General features: G+C 40.5%; 1 protein-coding gene across 1 annotated transcript; it reads left to right on the top strand.

The window, feature by feature from the left end:
• The first annotated feature begins 1,689 nt into the window (after positions 1-1,689).
• LOC115730749 (disease resistance protein RUN1-like) lies at positions 1,690-8,475 on the top strand. Its single transcript, XM_048275570.1, has 7 exons — positions 1,690-2,128; positions 2,497-3,196; positions 3,254-3,601; positions 3,694-3,986; positions 7,087-7,336; positions 7,979-8,123; positions 8,225-8,475. The coding sequence occupies exons 1-7, from the start codon at positions 1,830-1,832 to the stop codon at positions 8,473-8,475; spliced, it is 2,286 nt and encodes a 761-aa protein (XP_048131527.1). The 5' UTR covers positions 1,690-1,829.
• Positions 8,476-17,901: the final 9,426 nt, after the last annotated feature.

Below are 17,901 nucleotides of genomic sequence, written 5' to 3'. Positions count from 1 at the left end.
CAGCTACACCGGCACTATTTAACGTGGGCTTACCTTTAGTGTTGACGTACTAGGCAATGAATTGATGTGGAAATCCATGGCTAAGAGAGTTTATTTCTCAGCTGTATGGGTTGGGCAAGTGAAAAGTTGGGAGATTTGGCAGGAAATCTTACTTTGGACGGCATTGCCATTCATGCAGTAATTTCTGTTGACCCCACCGAAGAAAATATTCAGTTGTAGGAAATTCCTTCGCAGAATTAAATCAAGTTGGAAAATATAGACCGTTGGAAATAGTTACTTTCTATTTCTTTCTAGGAGAGAGAGAGAGAGAGAGAGAGAGAGAGAGGGGGGGTGGGTGGGAATTCAGACCTGCCTCCTCTCTTCTGATTTGTAATTGAACGTTGGTCCTTTTCTGGACAGTCCATCAGCTCTTCTCCTCAACCCCTCAATTAACATTCTGAGTGTCTTCATTTGGTCTCCAGGTAGCTAGGTCTTTGCTCGCTCGTACTAGTAATTGCGCGTATAAAAAAAAAATTATGTGTTACATTATCACAGATCATTCGGATAGAAAAGAGCAAAGAAAAATAAACTTGTAGGTGGTTTGGAATGCCCTTTCGTGGGAGCCAGCAATTAATTAGTGAGGCGATTGATTAGCGAGCAATTAATTAGTGAGGCGATTGATTAGCGAGCAATTAATTAGCCAGCAAAGTTGTTTTTGTGAGTGAACCCATGGCCTAGAGTAGTTTGTCGGTCCGTGCAATTATCGAGTCCCACCAGGACCAGTAGCGATCACAATATTTAATACTCTCGTCGGCCACGGAGAATCTTGTGCCAACCAGATAGTTCGGCGGTGGTACGCGGTCTTTAATGAAAAAAAGTCCATGTGTTCACACCTTTAGATGCCTTGGTCCCCCCCCTTAAGCACCACCGTTTACCGATGTAATAAGAACAGTCAGTGCATCTTTGTTATAAGAATAAATTAACGAGAAGATCAAGTGGTGAACCAACTGCCTGGTAAAACCCTCCACCAAATCCGAAGTTAGTACCTAAGTAGCAATGTCACGCGACACGACACGATATGTCGACACATCATTTTTAAAAAAATAGAGATTTCTGATACGTTGGGGAGACGTTATATATTAAATATATTTTTGTATATGTATGATATGTTATTATTTCTATAATTTTTCTTTTATAAAGTGGAGAATTTTCAAAAAGAGCGCTTATAATAAAAAGAAAACACGTACCACAGATACTTCCATAATTTAATCCAATCAGCCTATAAAAATAAATAAATAATGAATTAAAAAAAAAAAAATTTCTTAATCTGCGTCTGCAAGCTTCTCCTCCTCTCTCACGTCTCCTCCCCTTCTCTCTTTACTTTTTTTTTTTAAATGTCTGACACACACCTCAGCCCCCCCTCTCTCCTCTCTGTCTCCCCCTCTTCTCTCTCTTTGCTTTTTGAAAAAATCACCAAAAGAACATCTCACATGTTTCATCTCCCTCTTCTCTCTGTTCCCTCCATCCTCCTTTCTGCCTCTTGAAAAAATCTCACACCCCTCTCTCAGTCCTCTCTGTCTCGCGAAGCCAACCCTGACGTCGACACGCCGAGGGGTTTGGGGTGTCGGTGCTTCATAGGCTAGTGCTCGTGGCTGATTGTCAAACTCCATCGTTCAATGGCTTCTTCATCGAAACCCGAAAAGATTTACGATGTCTTCTTGAGCTTTAGAGGCACGGATTTGCGTAACAACTTCCTCGGTCATCTGTACAAAGCTTTAGAGAAGAGTGGAGTATACGCTTTCTTTGATAGCGAGGAACTGAGGAAGGGAGACGAAATATCGCCAGTGCTTATGAAGGCCATCGAGCAATCGTGTATCGCAATAATCGTTTTCTCGGAGAATTACGCTTCCTCACAATGGTGCTTGGAGGAGGTAGCGAAGATTATGGAGTGCAAGGAGCAAACATACCTTACCGTTCTACCAGTGTTTTATAAAGTGGACCCAAGAGAAGTGAGAGGAGGGAGAAAGAGTTATGGGAAAGCTCTTTCTAAGCATGAATCCAAGTTCAGGAAGGATTTGGAGAAAGTGAAGAGATGGAAGAAAGCTCTTTTTGACGCCGGTAGCTTGTCCGGTTGGCATTTGAGTGATGGGTAAGTAGAGTCGTGTTTCTAGTTTTTCCTAAGAAACTTATCTTTAGAAGTGACTATAAAGTCTGTTTGTAAAAAAAATTAAGTAGATGAATCGACACACATATGATTGTAAATACAAAATTTTAAAACTTGATCGACCAAATGGACAAATTGTCTAGTCCAAAAGAAAAATAAGTTGAACCTTGAACTTGTTTCGAGTGGTGTGGAGCTCCTAGGGTTCTAATTCGACCGAGTGGGAGTACAGTTTGTTTTTCCTGTGATTATGCGAGAGGTTGACCCGCTGCTTTGTCATTTGGCTGGTGATTGCTCGAGATTTGCTTATTCAAATTGCTAAATCATGCTTCAACTTCTTTTTCCGTTTTTGTCAGAGATGAATCGGAGCTCATACAAAGAATTGTGAAGGAAATCTCCACTCACTTAGACCGATCACCTTTGCATGTTGCTAAGCATCCGGTTGGGATAGATTCCCGAGTGGTTAAGCTGGAATGGATGTTAAACCTTAAGGCTCAAGATAATGTTGTCATGGTGGGATTATGGGGACAGGGAGGCATAGGGAAGACAACTTTAGCAAAAGCTCTTTATAATACTATTTTTAGACAATTTGAGGGTTCATGTCTTCTAGCAAATGTTCGAGAAGCTTCAAAAGATTCTAAGGGTTTAGTTCTGTTGCAAGAAAAATTACTGTCCGAGATTTTGATACTACAACAAAGATTAGAAGTGTCCAGTGTCGATAAAGGTATAAACCTCATACAGCATAGACTTCGTCACAAAAAAATTCTCCTCATCCTTGATGATGTGGATGACTTGTGCCAGTTAAATGCTTTAGCTAGCGAAGGCAAGTGGTTTGGTGGTGGGAGTAAGATCATCATTACTACAAGAGATAAACATTTGTTGACTTGTCACGGGATAAATCAAGATCACATCTATGAAGTTAAAGCACTAGATGATAGTGAAGCTCATGAGCTGTTAAGTAAGCATGCTTTTCCAACACAACCAAAATTGGAAATCGGGACCGATCTAGTTGACGGTGTTCTGAACCTTACGAAAGGCCTTCCTTTAGCACTTGAGGTGTTGGGTTCCTTCTTACGTGGTAGAAGAGAACATGAATGGGAAGGTACACTAAAGAAACTTTCTAGAGTACCTAACAGTAAAATAAATGATGTGCTCAAAATAAGTTATGATGGACTAGAGGAAAATGAGAAAGAGATTTTTCTCGATATTGCCTGCTTTTTTAAGGGGAAGAATAGTGAGTACGTAGAGAAAGTTCTCGATAGTTGCGATCTTGAGGCAATAATAGGATTGGAAATTCTCATGGAGAGGTCCTTGATAAGAATTGGTTTCACAATAGAAATGCATGACTTGATTCAATTCATGGGTATGGAAATTGTGAACCAAGAATGTCGAGATGATCCCGACAAACGCAGTAGACTATGGCGTCACGATGATGTCTTCAATGTTCTATCGGGCGGCGTGGTAAGATTGCAAATACCATCAAAATTATGCTCCTTTTCTTGGAATTTAATTATTTAAAATGTATAATATATATGATAATCTTGTACATACAGGGAGATTGTGCTGTAAAAGCCATAGTGTTGGAGCTACCCGAGCCAACAAAGATGTGTATTGGTCTTGATGCATTTACGAAAATGAGAAGGCTGAGATTGCTCATATTATGTAACGTGCATGATACTTTCCAAGGTCCTCTATGTCTTCCTGATGAGCTTAGATGGTTTGAATGGCCTGGATGTGCTCGCGGGATTCCAGAATTTTCCTCAAGTCCTAAGAAATTAGTGGGACTTGATATGCCTAAAAGCAGTATCGCAGTAGTGCCAAAACAATTTAAGGTGAGCATTTCCCTGCATAGATATTTTTATTATCTAATTCATTTGTATATGTACATGCGTATTTTGAAAATGACCCTAACAACTTGGGTTAGAAATATTTCTATGTGCAGCAAAATGGGCAAGTGAAAAATTGAGCAAACAACTTTGTTAGAAATATTAAATAGAAACATTTCGTTAATAAAATACACAATATAAATAATTTTTATACATATATGTGGAAAGAGAAAGATGTTTCTAAGATTCGATTTTCTTTTATTTTACGAAGGTCACTGCATCATTAGAAAATTCAATTGTTGATATTGGAATATGAGAGAGATAAAAACTAAAATAATCAATGTATGATGTCTGTAGAATAAGCATTGGAGGACAATTGATGGAAGGAATATTAAATAATAGTATAGATAAAGTTTACGGACTTTCTAAACATAATATCTCTAACTATCGACATATTTATGTTTCCAAATCAGATCTAATCTACCGAGAGAAGAAATTCAAAATGCAATTTGCTGTCAGTTGTTGACAGATGTACTTTTATATTTTATAGAAAAATTTTATGATGATTGAACAAAAGGGTAACAAGATATGAAGAACCTACCCGTTGATATGTATATGGAAGTCGAAACACCCAAGGAATAGCTGGTTGAGCGGTAGGCCACATGGCTGCGTTTGGAAAAGACTTTCCCAAGGGGCTTTGGGCGTCCAAAATCCCTTGATCCAAAATATGATTGTTTGGGAAAATTTTTAGAACCCCATTCAGTAAAAGCTTGCCTTAGGAAGGCTTGAAGGCCAAGGCATGTCCTCGGCTGCCTTGGGCTTTTAGCTTTCTCAGCATGCAAGGCTACGGTTAGTAAAAAAAAAAATTCTTATAAAACTATCATCACCAATTTTTTGGCTTTCTATTTTTGCTCTCATTTATGACTATTCATCATCTTCTCTAGGCCAAAAATGTCGCGTGTGGCCAGCGACGGGCAAGAGAGGGTCTAGCGTGGTCGTACGACACAAGCGACCGTCACCTACGATCATACAAACTCAGGTGGCCCTTGCCGGGGTGACGTGACCTCTACTAAGGGCCGCACGACCCAGGCGGCCCACGCTGGGGTTGCGCAACCTCAATGAAGGGTCGTGCAACCCAAGCCGGGGCCGCTTTAGGTCGCCCGGCCCAGATGGCCCTTAGGGATTGCGTGACCCGGATGGCCATCACCAAGGTGGTAGCGACCTCATCGAGGGGTCGCAAGGGTCGAGCGACCATAGGCGGCCCTCGCTGGTGATCGCCGGCGGCAGCCTATCCTTTGTTGGAGCTAGGAAAAGGTTTTAGTTTTTCTTTTTCCTTCTTATAATAAGAAAATAAGAAAAGTCCTTTGCCAGAATAATTTTTTCAAACGCTATCGTACCCAAAATTGCTTTACAATGATACGTTTAAGTTACAATTTAGCAAATACAATCTGCATTTCTAAAAACTTCTTTAACTTAAAGCCCTTTACATTTTTACAAAGACTTTCCACAAAAACCCTACCGAACACAACCATAGTCATCACTGGAGCCTCACCCGACCAATACCGAAACGGCGGGATCAGTCCAGCATCAATAACATTAGCTCAGTCGAAGGTTTGAATGCACCATCTGTGAGAAAAAGCATTGCTAAATTGCTTAAAATCAGTTCTTAAGTAGCAGCATTTCTAAGAGGACATAAGGAAGTATTTATTAGGAACTTTGCCATTAACTTGTCTAATGCTTGCACACCTAAAGCGTTATAGGTGATCCAGTAGGGGCGTACACTAGTTTTTTAATAGTAAGTCACAGCCAGATTTTGATTTGAGTACATGAAAAAAAAAAATTCCTTCCGAATGTTTTTCAAATTTGGCTTCATTGTCTTTGCATGACTTCAAAAGAATTTTAACGTTCATTAATTTGACGCAATTACATTGTGATGGTATTTATATCCGGCATCATCTATTATATACGGTCAAGCAGTCTTCATTCCTATGCTCACCCTGTGGTACTTCACTTTGCTTCTGCTGACACGGGGATAGTTTTGTCATTTTGCCTACATTCGCATGCTCGTAACTTGACACTTCACTTGACTATAGTGATTGCCACATGCATGACACGTGGCACAATTTTATCCCAAACTAACTTTCATTTACTAAGGGAGCTAGATTTGGGTCAGGAGTACCGATTTGAGATTTTGTGTTAGAAGAAACTTAGTTTGTGGGTAGCTGTGTTATAGTGGTACTAATTTAAGATTTTTGCAAAATGAAAACTAATTTGAAGTAAATTTGCATACTGATTTGAGATTTTTAATGGTGTTAACTTTGGTTTATTTAGTAATTGTCCAACACAAGTTTATTTGTGGATTTTTTCATATTGTGTACCTTTGTATTATTCAGTTGTACCAAATATTATCTAAAACGTAAAATGATAAGAGTTATCTTTGATTTGCTAAATTGTCTAGCATCCTTTTTTTTCCCTTTCAGAATGTTTATCAAAGTTAGTTTCACTGTTTCTGCATGACTTCGAAAATTTGAAGTACTTTAATTTCAGTTCCTGTGAGTCACTGGTTCATATGCCCGACCTTTCGTGTACTCCAAATCTCGAGGAATTGAATCTTGAGGATTGCAAAAACTTGGTAGCAGCCCACAAGTCCATTGCATGTCATGACAAGTTACTCGGGGTGAATTTCTGGGGGTGCTCTAAACTTAGTGTTTTTCCAAATGAGCTCAAGTCAAAAAATCTCAGAAATCTCAATCTTGGAAAATGTTCAAAATTTGAAAGGTTCCCTGATATTCCACATAAGCTCGAAGGCCTGAAAGAGCTTGGGTTACAAGAGACAGCTATTAAAGAGCTTCCTGCATCGATAGAAAATCTTGTGTCTTTGGAGAAAATGCATTTAATTAGTTGCAAGGACCTAACAAGTCTTCCGTCTAGCATTTACAAATTACAAAACATTGAAGAGTTGGTACTTTGGGATTGCACAAATTTATTCAAGTTCCCAAAGTACGAGGATTCAGCTGATCCGTGCATGAAGATCGGATTTTCAAGTTTGCGCTGGTTAAATCTTACGGGATGTAGTCTGTCCGATGTAGAGTTTCTTGAGAATCTTTCTTGTTTTCCCAGCTTGACAGAATTAATTCTGGCGTGGAACAATATTACTAGCCTTCCTACATCCATCAATAAGCACGGTCGTTTATCTCTGTTGCATGTTCAAAGTTGCCATCAGTTAAAAGAGATTCCCGAGCTGCCGCCACTTTTGAATTTCCTTTTGGCGGACGGTTGCGAATCTCTGCAAAAAACTGGAGGTTTAACTTCATTTCACAATTTTGTCCCTAGAGGGTTGGCCATGGCTAATATTTCCCCGCCTGACCAGGTTAGTCTCTCTCTCTCTCTCTCTCATATTTCCATGTGGAGTAACACAGAAAATGTGCCGATGTGATGATTTGAACTTAGGCCTTGATTGAAGAAGATAAACATGATTGCCACTTGAAAAACCTTCTGGGGTTAAGGACATAATTATTTAGCTTTTGGTGGAATAAAGGCAGCATACATTGATAGAAGGTTGAATAGAATAGGGTGGACCATCAGTTGCTCCATTTTCCGCCCACAGCACTCATTTCATTCAAGGAAATACCTAGGGGTGTTAAATGAATCGATCACATTTATGTTCTCTGGGACTAGAACTCAAAATATTCATTTCTATACTTAGCAAAAACTTTGTCATTTACTAATTTTCTTGGCCATTAACCGCTAACTAATTAAAAATCAGATAAAGTCAGAAAATGTTGCATATGTATCCCCATTGGCTTGAATATCCAGAGTTTGCCAAATGCATTGTAGTGGAGGTGGCTACCGTACTTGTATGGGAATGATTTCTATCACATGAGACTTCTATATTAATGCAAGCGAGGGTCATTGGATCTCTACTCATTTATTGAGCTCCAAGTCGAAGTAGAATTCACTAGCATTACGTACTAAACTCAGATTGAGTTTTTCTAACGCTCTATCTTTGTAGCAGAATACTGGTCGTTACATGATTTGTCTTCCTGGAGAAGAGATCCCGAGGTGGGTCCTCCCTATTGAAGATGATTCTGTATTCTTCATGGCTTCAAAGGAATTGTATGGCAAGTTTCTTGGATTTGTTCTTTGTGCGGTTTTAAGTAATGATGAACGGAAAGAGGGAACCTGGCTTATGATTGAACCATGCATTAATGGCGAAAGGAGGAATTGCAACCCACCATTGATGATTTCTTGTTTACAGATTCGAATCGTATCTGGCTTGAGTATTTTATACCATCCAAGTTGTGGGGAGTAGTCGATTTTGGTCAAACTGATGGGGGTTATGCACAATTTAGCCTTAGAGTATCGGGTGGAATCGTGAAAAAGTGGGGATTCCGAATAATATGTAAGCAACTAGAGGATGATTTAGAGGTTGTGCTTGAAGACAATGAGCTAATAGATCCAGCTTTACTCTATGAGGTTGCTCATGAATCAACAGATTCAGAAGCCTGACTGTTACACTTATGCACGATGATAGTTCGATCAAAACAGATCTGCAGAAGGACTTGCAAGGTTGTCAATTGAGCACCGACGTAAGCTTGTTCTCCCTCAAGGCGTGCCAACGAAGAATATGTTGACTTCCAATTCGACCAGCAGAGATAAGCATGGTGGTGTCGGCTTGCAGCTTTCGTAGTTAGAATGATGGAAACTTGCCGAGGAAGTGGGTAAGTGAACTCGCTGATCTTCATTACAATGCCTTCTTTCTCCTTGTTCTTCTCGTTGCCCTTTCTCAAAAAATCTCGTAACACGCTGCTAGTACCTATTTTTACCCAAGTCTACTGTACATTCTAAATGGAACTCTGTAATTCTTTCTCCGCCATAGGCAAACTTCGATCATCTTCCATCAGACACTAGCGAGCTCTGAAGAATGTAAGATCGCGAGGCGACATCCTGAAACAGAGTCCTAGCAAACAGTCGGCAAGCGGAGGCCACGGACTACCTCCACCGACCGAAGCTGTGGAAACTGGTCACGCAGCTTTAGGTGAACGATTCTCTCTGAGCTTCTGGGCTTCATGCAGCTTGCCATAGATCAGGTAGCGCCTGACACATTCCACGAGTTGATGTGATACTTGACATGGATATTGATTTCGACTCTTGCGGTGCTACAATTGCGCGGGAACTTGAAGCGTGTGCCATTGCATTTGTACGAGAGACGTTGGATAAATGTTTCTCCGTTAGTTTAGTCTCTGGATGTTCGGTGGTGAATTCATTGCTACAAAACGTTACTCGCTACAAATTCAGGGACAGCCTCTAGAAGGTATAACTTTTCTTTCCTTCTTTTCATACCCCGGCAAGTTATGTACGTAAAGTCTAGGTTCAAATGAAAAACAAGCGAGGGAGAGTGAAACAATGGGAAGTAGGGTGTACATGGGTTGGTTCAGTCCCCTTTTCAGGCAGAAAACTGAGCCGATCCGGGTGCTATAGTTTGGGAACTCCCTTACGCGAAACCAGGCATCGAAGCGGACAAACAGCCACACTAGAAAAAGAGAGAGAGGATTTGAAGCGTGACAGTAATATGAACATCGACTTGTGTCCATGGATAACTGGTTCGGTGGTAATTTTCTTTCGCCCCGTGGACTGTGGATATGAAAATGAAATCACGAGAAACGCGAAGTTTCGCATGAGTTATTCAGTAGAATAGAGAAGTTGATTGTCAATTCTGATTACTGAGGCCTTCACGACAGTTTAGGGTTCTATTTCTTTCCCTATGTGCCATAGTGTGCAAGAAGGAAAATTACCTAGAAGCTAAAACTCCCGGAAGTTTCTTCAATGTCTGAGTGAAACCTAATATAGGAAAGATGAGCAGCTTCAAGCAAGCAAAACTTGTTGAGTTCATATCGCATACGCCTTAATCAATCTTGTAGGTGCTCCCAATCGCTTAACTTGAAGGAGAAAACATTTCTCATGAAGTGCACTTCCTAGATTTATGTCGACCTGCATCGTGAGAAGCTGTCTTTTTCCACAAAGCTCCTAGATTTGATATGCTTGGCTTGTTTTTCTCCTTGCGCTTTCATAGGCAACAAGACATGTAGAGATGGAATCTCTTGTTGTCCTTCAGGAACAGTGGCAGAGAGACTTGGTTTTCAGCTGCAGAAGTTGCCGAGAAGTTTTCGGCATGCTCTCTTTACGTGTGCCGTGCCATTATCGATCACCGGTACATCTGTTGGTCATACTGAAAATAAAACTCAGCTTTCCTCTTTAGGTATAAAGGCAGTATTCTACGGCTCTGCAAATGATGAAGTTGGAGGCTGTGGTTCGACACTGACGTTGCGTTCAGGTAGCTCCGAGGCATGCATTTCTGAACTTGCTTTGGTTGCTGATTTTGTAATTACTTAGCTCCACTGTGAAATTGAGGAGCTAATAGCATATTTAAATATTGTTAATAATTACCTTTCCTTCTTTTAAAAAAAAAATAAGTTCGTCAGGTATTGTTACTCTTTATTTCACATCAGAGAGCATCTTTTGCCGCCCAACTTGCTTTATTCTGTCTCTGAATTACTAAACACTTATCAGAACAAGCAATGAAAAAACGATTAAAAAAAAAAATGTTGACCGCTTAAATGTAAGGAATTACTAATGCACTATAGTTGATTTTCAAGGACAATTGTCCAAAAAGTCCTAAGCTCATTATACGACGGCCAATTCAATCCTAAATTTTTCGATTGGATTAGTTTTGTCAAAAAAAAAAAAATTTGACGATTTTATTCAACATGAATGGTTAAGCAAATAGAAAAGTTATAAGCTTTAGCCCTTTCTGGGTACTATTGCGTCATTTCCCACGTAAGAGTCGAAATACCATTATTAGTAGTAATCAAGTTGGCAAGTTTTTTCGACAGAAAAAAAATTGCAAGTTTGGGGCCTCCAGGCCTTTCCATGAATGGGCTTTTCGGCTAATTGACGTGAACTGCATGTTAGCTCGTGCCTTGCACAGATTCTGAAAAGAAAAATTACTATTGAATAAGACAAAATTAACGTCTACCTAATTGTGAAAATGAGTAGACAAACTAATAATCATTTCTGGCAAACATTGCAAGTTTTCGTATAATTTCTAATCATCTATTGAAACTGCATGATTTTCTTCACGCCAGGATGAGTGTCGACTATGTTTCAAGCAGTTTAAAATTTTCAATCCCATATATCGAATTTTTTTGAAATCAGAAATTTATTAAAGTTAAACTAAAGCAGCAGTAATTGTAAGTTCGAAACTGACGATGCAATTTGTCAGTCAATTTTTTTCTAGTGGAACTCGTCCAAATTTGAAAAAAGGGGGAAAACAGCTATACTTCTGAACTAGCATAAGCATCAAACTTGGATCATAGCCTCATCGTGGAAGTCATCAATCTTTAGCATAAAATATTTGAAATCCTTCAATTAGTCACGTCTCCTCTAATTCATTGGACATGAAAACCAAAACATTGCCGAGACATATGACATAATCACTGCCGTGTATCCCTCGCCGATTTTCAAAGTTATAATTTTGGAAGTAGAAGTCCAAAAATTCACCCAAAAGTTTAAGCGTCAATGTTCTTTCCTTTCTAGGTCGGGGTAAACCCCTTTGATCCGAATGGTTAAATAGCTCTAGGAGTTGAAACCAATTATTCTTTAGGTTGATTGCGAACAAAACCTTCAACTAGACTCTAAAGTGACAATCGAAAGTTCAAGGCTCGAGAATTCAGTTACTGAAGTACCACATTCCTTGGTTGAATCGTCGTATCACGAGATTTCTTATAGAAGTACATACATGCCTATCGCAACGTTGGATTTTATTTTGAGTTTGATTAATCCTAAGATATTTTATGAGTTGCTACTAGCTTTTTAGGATCGGCTAGAAAGCAAACGAGGCATAGAAGTTTTGCCTTGTTTTATATGCAACCAGGGGATTTTCTAAGTTTGGTGACTTGATTATGCTAATCGTCCAATTAGCGCCCTCTTGGTACCTATCACTTGGTATGATTGTTTGTTATCTAACTAATCAAACGAATTTTTACCAATTCTGATCCTATTAGGCCATTTGATGTCGCTTTGTGTTCATGCATGTGTTCTCTTTTGGATTTATTATGTTCATAAGCGATCGGGCCCGTCTAATTGAACCGGTCAGCAAGTCAACGCGATCAATGATGGTCAATGATGACGTGGTACGGTGACGTGGTAGCGGGCCGACATGGTGGGTGACATCGTCGGTGTCGCCGGCGGGGAACGTGGAGCGTTTGGCGCGTGCAAGAACGCGAACCTATGGAGGCACGCTCATATTACGCACAGAGAGATTGAGGGTGCGCATGAAAACACTTCTCCATGATAAATCAACTTCTGATTAGAAGTTGATTTTTCTACTTCTCCTCAAAAATAGAAGTTGGTTTTTCTACTTCTACTCCAGATTGACTTCTGATAAAAAAAATTCGTTTGATAATGATTGAAAATTTCTACTTTTGAAACATTATTAACAAAATCTTCGGCGGCGATGGTCGACGGTGGCGGTGGTCGGTGGTGGTTGGCGGCGGCCGCGGGTGGCGGTGGAGGTGGTCGGCGACGGCAGTGGTCGGCGGCGGCTGTGATCGGCGGTCACAACTACGGTGGTCGGCAATCACAGCAATGGTAGTCGGCGGAAGCGGTTGTCGTGGTGGTCGGTGGCGGCAGCGACGGCAGCGGCCGGCGCCGGTGGTCGGCGGCGGCAGCGGCTGTCTGCGGTGGTCGGCGGCTGTTGGCGGCGGTTGGCGGCGGCTGTGGTCGGCGGCCGACTATCACAACAATGGTGGTCGATGGAGGAGTGTGTGGTCCAAGAAGTAATTCTAGAGCCGAGAAGTTAAAATTTTTTACTTCTCAAAATTGGCCAAAAATCTTATCGTAAGTAAAAAATCTTACCATAAGTGAAAAATCCTACTAGAAGTCAATTTTTTTACCAAACGGATTTCTACTTCGACCAAGTTTTTATCAAACACATTTTATTTGCTAGATGGGCTTTGGCAGAGAAATGCAACTTCTGAAGTGCTTTCATGCGCACCCTGAGACACGCTTGACAAGTTGTCATTGGTCAAATATGTGAACTCCACTTCCGTGGGTGGTAGGAGGTGGCAGATCCACCCCCACGACATTCAAGGAAGAGGGCGGTTTACAAGTCCATGAGTAGTTTAAATTTTTTTTTTTTTTATTAGAGTTGTTTTCTTCACATGCTAAAATGATAAAAGGGATGAAGCTTCACATTGACACAGAGCTTAATTATAACAGCTGGCAAGAGTCAATTTTACACTTCCCTACTCCAAAATAATAACTAGTTTCAAACTCAAAGTTTGCGAACCGGAATTGGGGACCTCAGCTATGTATTGCCATAAGCTGGTAACTTGCAGCTGCAAAATCAAGGGCATCTATGAGGAAAGAACTTGATGAACGTTTCTCTTTAGTAAATCATTAATACATAAGAGGACTGCGCACACGACTTTTAGGTTTCGTTTGCTTAGACTTACCCCCTTTGCTTTTTCTTCTCAATGGACTTCACACACTTCCGGAACGAAAGAAGCTCTTGATCTTTCAAAGACAAATAAGAACCAATGATTCGCCTGTTGAAACGCTCCAAGCACATGCCGTCCTCCACTGCTTGCGGGGATGATCATCAAGCAAAAACCACTATCATAGAATTTGAACACATTTTCGGTAGGAAGAAAAGATCGGCTCCTGGGAAATGATATGCCATCGTTGGATATGTATAATTCCCACGAGGCACGCCATAGCATTCGTCAAAATTGACTGGCTTAAAAGGGTTAGGGTGAAAAGAGTATTTGCTCAAGAAGTATTCGATTATTGCTTCCCTCACGGGATAATAGGCAATTTCAACAAGCATACTATGAGTGTCACGACCCGAACCCCATGAGCCCACTAACATTCCATCCGGCCACGACTGTGTACAGTTCTCTAGGATCCAAAGGCCAACGAAAATAACACGTGTGGAAGCATAAACAAATCCCCGCACAGATACCAATAGCAATACGATGATTTGGGACGGTAAAAGAAAAACTTATATACATAACCACGTATCCTTTACAAAAGTCGAACCTAAGGCTTTGGCTTTCATTATAAACAGAGATGACTTAGGATGAAGGATGGTACCTCTCTTACTATTCACCAAACTGGCTGCACAGTTAAAGCGGACAATACAAAATTATCAATTTCTTAAGGCTACAAAAGGTTACATCCGAATAGAGCTTAATATCTAAGTCCTCACAAAGATGGCTTCCGATGTCATTCCATGGCGATCACATGATCCATCACTTGAGACCTGAAAATGTTAATCCCACAATGGGGTGAGAATAAATCTCGGTAAGAAAGTCTCTAATTCTAGGTTAGGGCGCTAGTGCATCCAGACACATCCTAGGTGAGCAATTCCCAACAATTCATTCTTCAATCAAAAATTTCACAAATAAATTCCAGAATATTCCATTCTTTCTCCAAAAATTGTCGCACATTTTCCAAAAATTTCACGTTACTCCCATATCGGCGTTTCATGCCTCGGACTGTCATAAAAATATTCCACGTTACTCCAAAGCTCGCGTTTAACGCCTCAAGCTAACATATAAAATTCCACGTGGACCTAAAGCTCGTGTTTAACGCATCAGGCTAACATATAAAAGGACAGACCCGCGTTTAATGCCTCAGGCCATTATAAATATTCTACTTGGATCCAAAACCCGCGTTTACCGCATTAGACTAACATATAAATTCCACGTTGGTCGAGAGCCCGCGTTTAACACATCAGGCTAACATATAAAAGGGCAAACCAGCGTTTAACGCCTCAAGCTAACATATAAAATTCCACGTGGACCTAAAGCCCGTGTTTAACGCATCAAGCTAACATATAAAAGGACAGACCCGCGTTTAATGCCTCAGGCCATTATAAATATTCTACTTGGATCCAAAACCCGCGTTTACCGCATTAGACTAACATATAAATTCCACGTTGGTCCAGAGCCCGCGTTTAACACATCAAGCTAACATATAAAAGGGCAAACCAGCGTTTAACGCCTCAGGCCATTATAAATATTCTACGTGGATTCAAAGCCCGCATTTAACGGATCATGCTAACATATAAATTTCATGTTAGTCCAGAGCCCACGTTTAACGCATCAGGCTATATTATAACCGGACAGACCCGCGTAATAACGCCTCGGGCCACTATCCCGCGTTTAACGCCTCGGGATAAAATAATAAGCACAACCCCGCGTTTAACGCCTCGGGGTAAAACAATAATAACAGAGCCCACGTATAATGCCTCGGGCAACATATGGTCTTATAAAATACGAACCCCACGTCATCACGCCTCGGGGTAAAAATTCCACATTTCCTCTCAAATAATTCTCATAAAGACCATATACCACAACAATTCCTCGATCGCTCGTCCGATATCACACGATCTCTTAATTTCTTCCGATCGATCGATCAATCTTCACCATGTGATCCCGCTAAATTTCTTGATTAGCAGATGGAGACCATCCGGTCTCATCAATTTTTCTCCAACAAAAGATCGGGACCATGCGATCTCTCCAATTTTCCTCAATTGCCCAATCGAGACCACTCGATTTAATTGTACTGAATAAATACTCGATCGGAACATCATGGTTCACTCACGTTAGAGAATTAATAAATCGGGACCACCCGATTAGGTCACACAAGACCAATGGCCAATCGGACCACACGATTAATTTTTTCACCACAAAAATTAATCTATACCACACGATCGGAATTATGCTAACATAACAATTATTAATCACCGTCCGATCAAAATTCCACTAACGTACAATTAATATGCACCAATTAATCAAACTATACTAACGTGGCGATTAATCTAGGCCGTCTAATCAAAATATCCCCACATGCAATAAATCTCCACCGCTCAATTAATCTATACTAAGCGGGAATAAATATTGGCCGTCAGATTAATCTTCCCAAACAAGATTTGATATAGGCCATTGAATTAAAGCATAAAAAGGTAGATTAAATCCTAGCCATCCATTAGTTATCATGCATAATCACTATTCAAGCAAGAACACCATTTTTTCTCTCTCCTCTCCCTCTCATTCTCGGCCAAGGCATGAAAATGAGCAAACCCAACCAATTTTTCACCCAAATCTACTCAATCTCAAGCCTATTAGTATCCTAGGTACCTAATCTAAGGTTATGGACCAACTTACCACAAATTTAGCAAGTTTTTCGGCGAGAAAATGAGAGAAGTTTTAATCCCAATCCGGCGGCTCCGGCAACTCCCTTTGCTCGACTAAAAACCCACAAGATCCGGCGGTTCCCGGTAGTTCACGGCGGTAGTCGAGCTCCGGCGATCCAAGGCGAATCCGGTGAGGGCTTGGAAAATTTTTGGCAATGGAGGTGGGGGAGAGAGGGAATCTCGGCCAAGGGGAGAGAGTGTTTTCTTGAATTTTTGGAGAAGAAGACCAAAATTTATTAGTATAAGGTTAGGATAATAATTGGGCTAGATATTTTTGGGGTTTCCAAGGTCAAGAAGGGCAAAAAAGTAATTTCCTAAACCCTTTGGGGCGAACCACGAAGAAATTGTACACTGGATAAGGAAAAGTTCAAAATTTAATTATTGAAACCCCTGAAGGTCCGACGTCAAATTCTGAAACTCGATTCGCGATCAATCTTGATCAATTGAAATTTCAGCGTATCTCAAACTAATAGATGGCTTTTAGGAGTTACACGTATCGACATGTGATTAATATCACGTTTAAGAATTTCTCGAGCCATGGCGACTTTGGTTGTCATTCAATTGCGAGGGTCAATCATTAGTCCCGATGGACACGATCTTTAAAATATAATTTAGGGACGTTCGGAACCCATACGAGATCAAACGGAATCACCCTTGATCCGAGTGGAGGGTATTATCCAAATCGTTCCTTAATCATTCTAGGATTGGCCTATATTGGTTCAGAATATTTCCTCGACAATTTTCATGGCCAAAAAGTCAATCAAGGATCAAGTTCTTAGGTCTACGTACTTGATTTTCCTAGGGAGTCATTCCCATTTGGTTAGTCTCCTCAAGAGGGATTAATTCCGAGTAAGATTCGACTAAAATACATCAATGAGACATTTCATTCATCCAAAGCTTCAAAAGTGAGTCGGAATACGGGATGTCACAATTCTTCCCCCCTTACAAAAATTTCGTCCTCGAAATTTGCAATCCTCCAATCATCTCGTCTTAGGGGGTACTAATGCCTCATCACTACCACGCTTTCCAAAGTAGTTCTTGTCGTCACTTGACACTTCGATAATGTTCTTAACAGCAATAGTTTTCATCCTTCAAAACTCGTTTCCTTTGGTCCTCGACTGTGCTCACCTTCCTCTTCCCTTTTGACATTCGCAATATTTGTTGGTAGTACGCCCTCGAATATTCAAATCACCTCTTCAATTGTTTATTGGTCCAAGAATAACATGCATACCTTACTACAATCCAACTTTTCTAATTCCGGACTGAAGGTCTTTCCAAAGCATCGCATAAGACTCATGGCCTTTATCAACTCACCCTCTATTATCCAAATCGAGTCGTAACTTTCTTGACTCCTTAAGCAAGTTCAAGATTACTTTCGTAGTAATCCGCTCTAAATTCCATTCGGAAACCTCCAACGATCATAGTAATCTTTAAATCTTCAAGGTCATGCCTCTTTCTAGCCGACATGTCTAATCCTTGACCACATGTGAGACTAATCCAACCTTCAGTCCACTCCATTGGATACCGTAATTCTTCCCTCAAATTCCGATGAGGTCATGTCTTTAGATTCCTCTCCAACATAGAACTCGTACACTCGTCTATGGGACTTCAAGGTTTCTACCCTCAACTTCGAGGTTTCTTTTCCAAGTACTCAGAAGTCTGGATTTTCTCCC

This window comes from Rhodamnia argentea, chromosome 3, assembly GCF_020921035.1.
Source record: "Rhodamnia argentea isolate NSW1041297 chromosome 3, ASM2092103v1, whole genome shotgun sequence".
Classification (NCBI taxonomy): domain Eukaryota; kingdom Viridiplantae; phylum Streptophyta; class Magnoliopsida; order Myrtales; family Myrtaceae; genus Rhodamnia; species Rhodamnia argentea.
Note: the sequence above shows the minus strand (reverse complement) of the source record. Positions and strands in the feature narration are given on the sequence as shown.

Bases quoted from the DNA above. Each gene is read 5' to 3' on its own strand.
- LOC115730749 (XM_048275570.1), top strand. From the start codon at position 1,830: ATGAAGGCCATCGAGCAATCGTGTATCGCAATAATCGTTTTCTCGGAG. The intron at 3,602-3,693 runs GTAAGATTGCAA...TTGTACATACAG, and splicing joins ATGTTCTATCGGGCGGCGTG to GGAGATTGTGCTGTAAAAGC. The intron at 8,124-8,224 runs GTAATGATGAAC...TCTTGTTTACAG, and splicing joins TGTTCTTTGTGCGGTTTTAA to ATTCGAATCGTATCTGGCTT.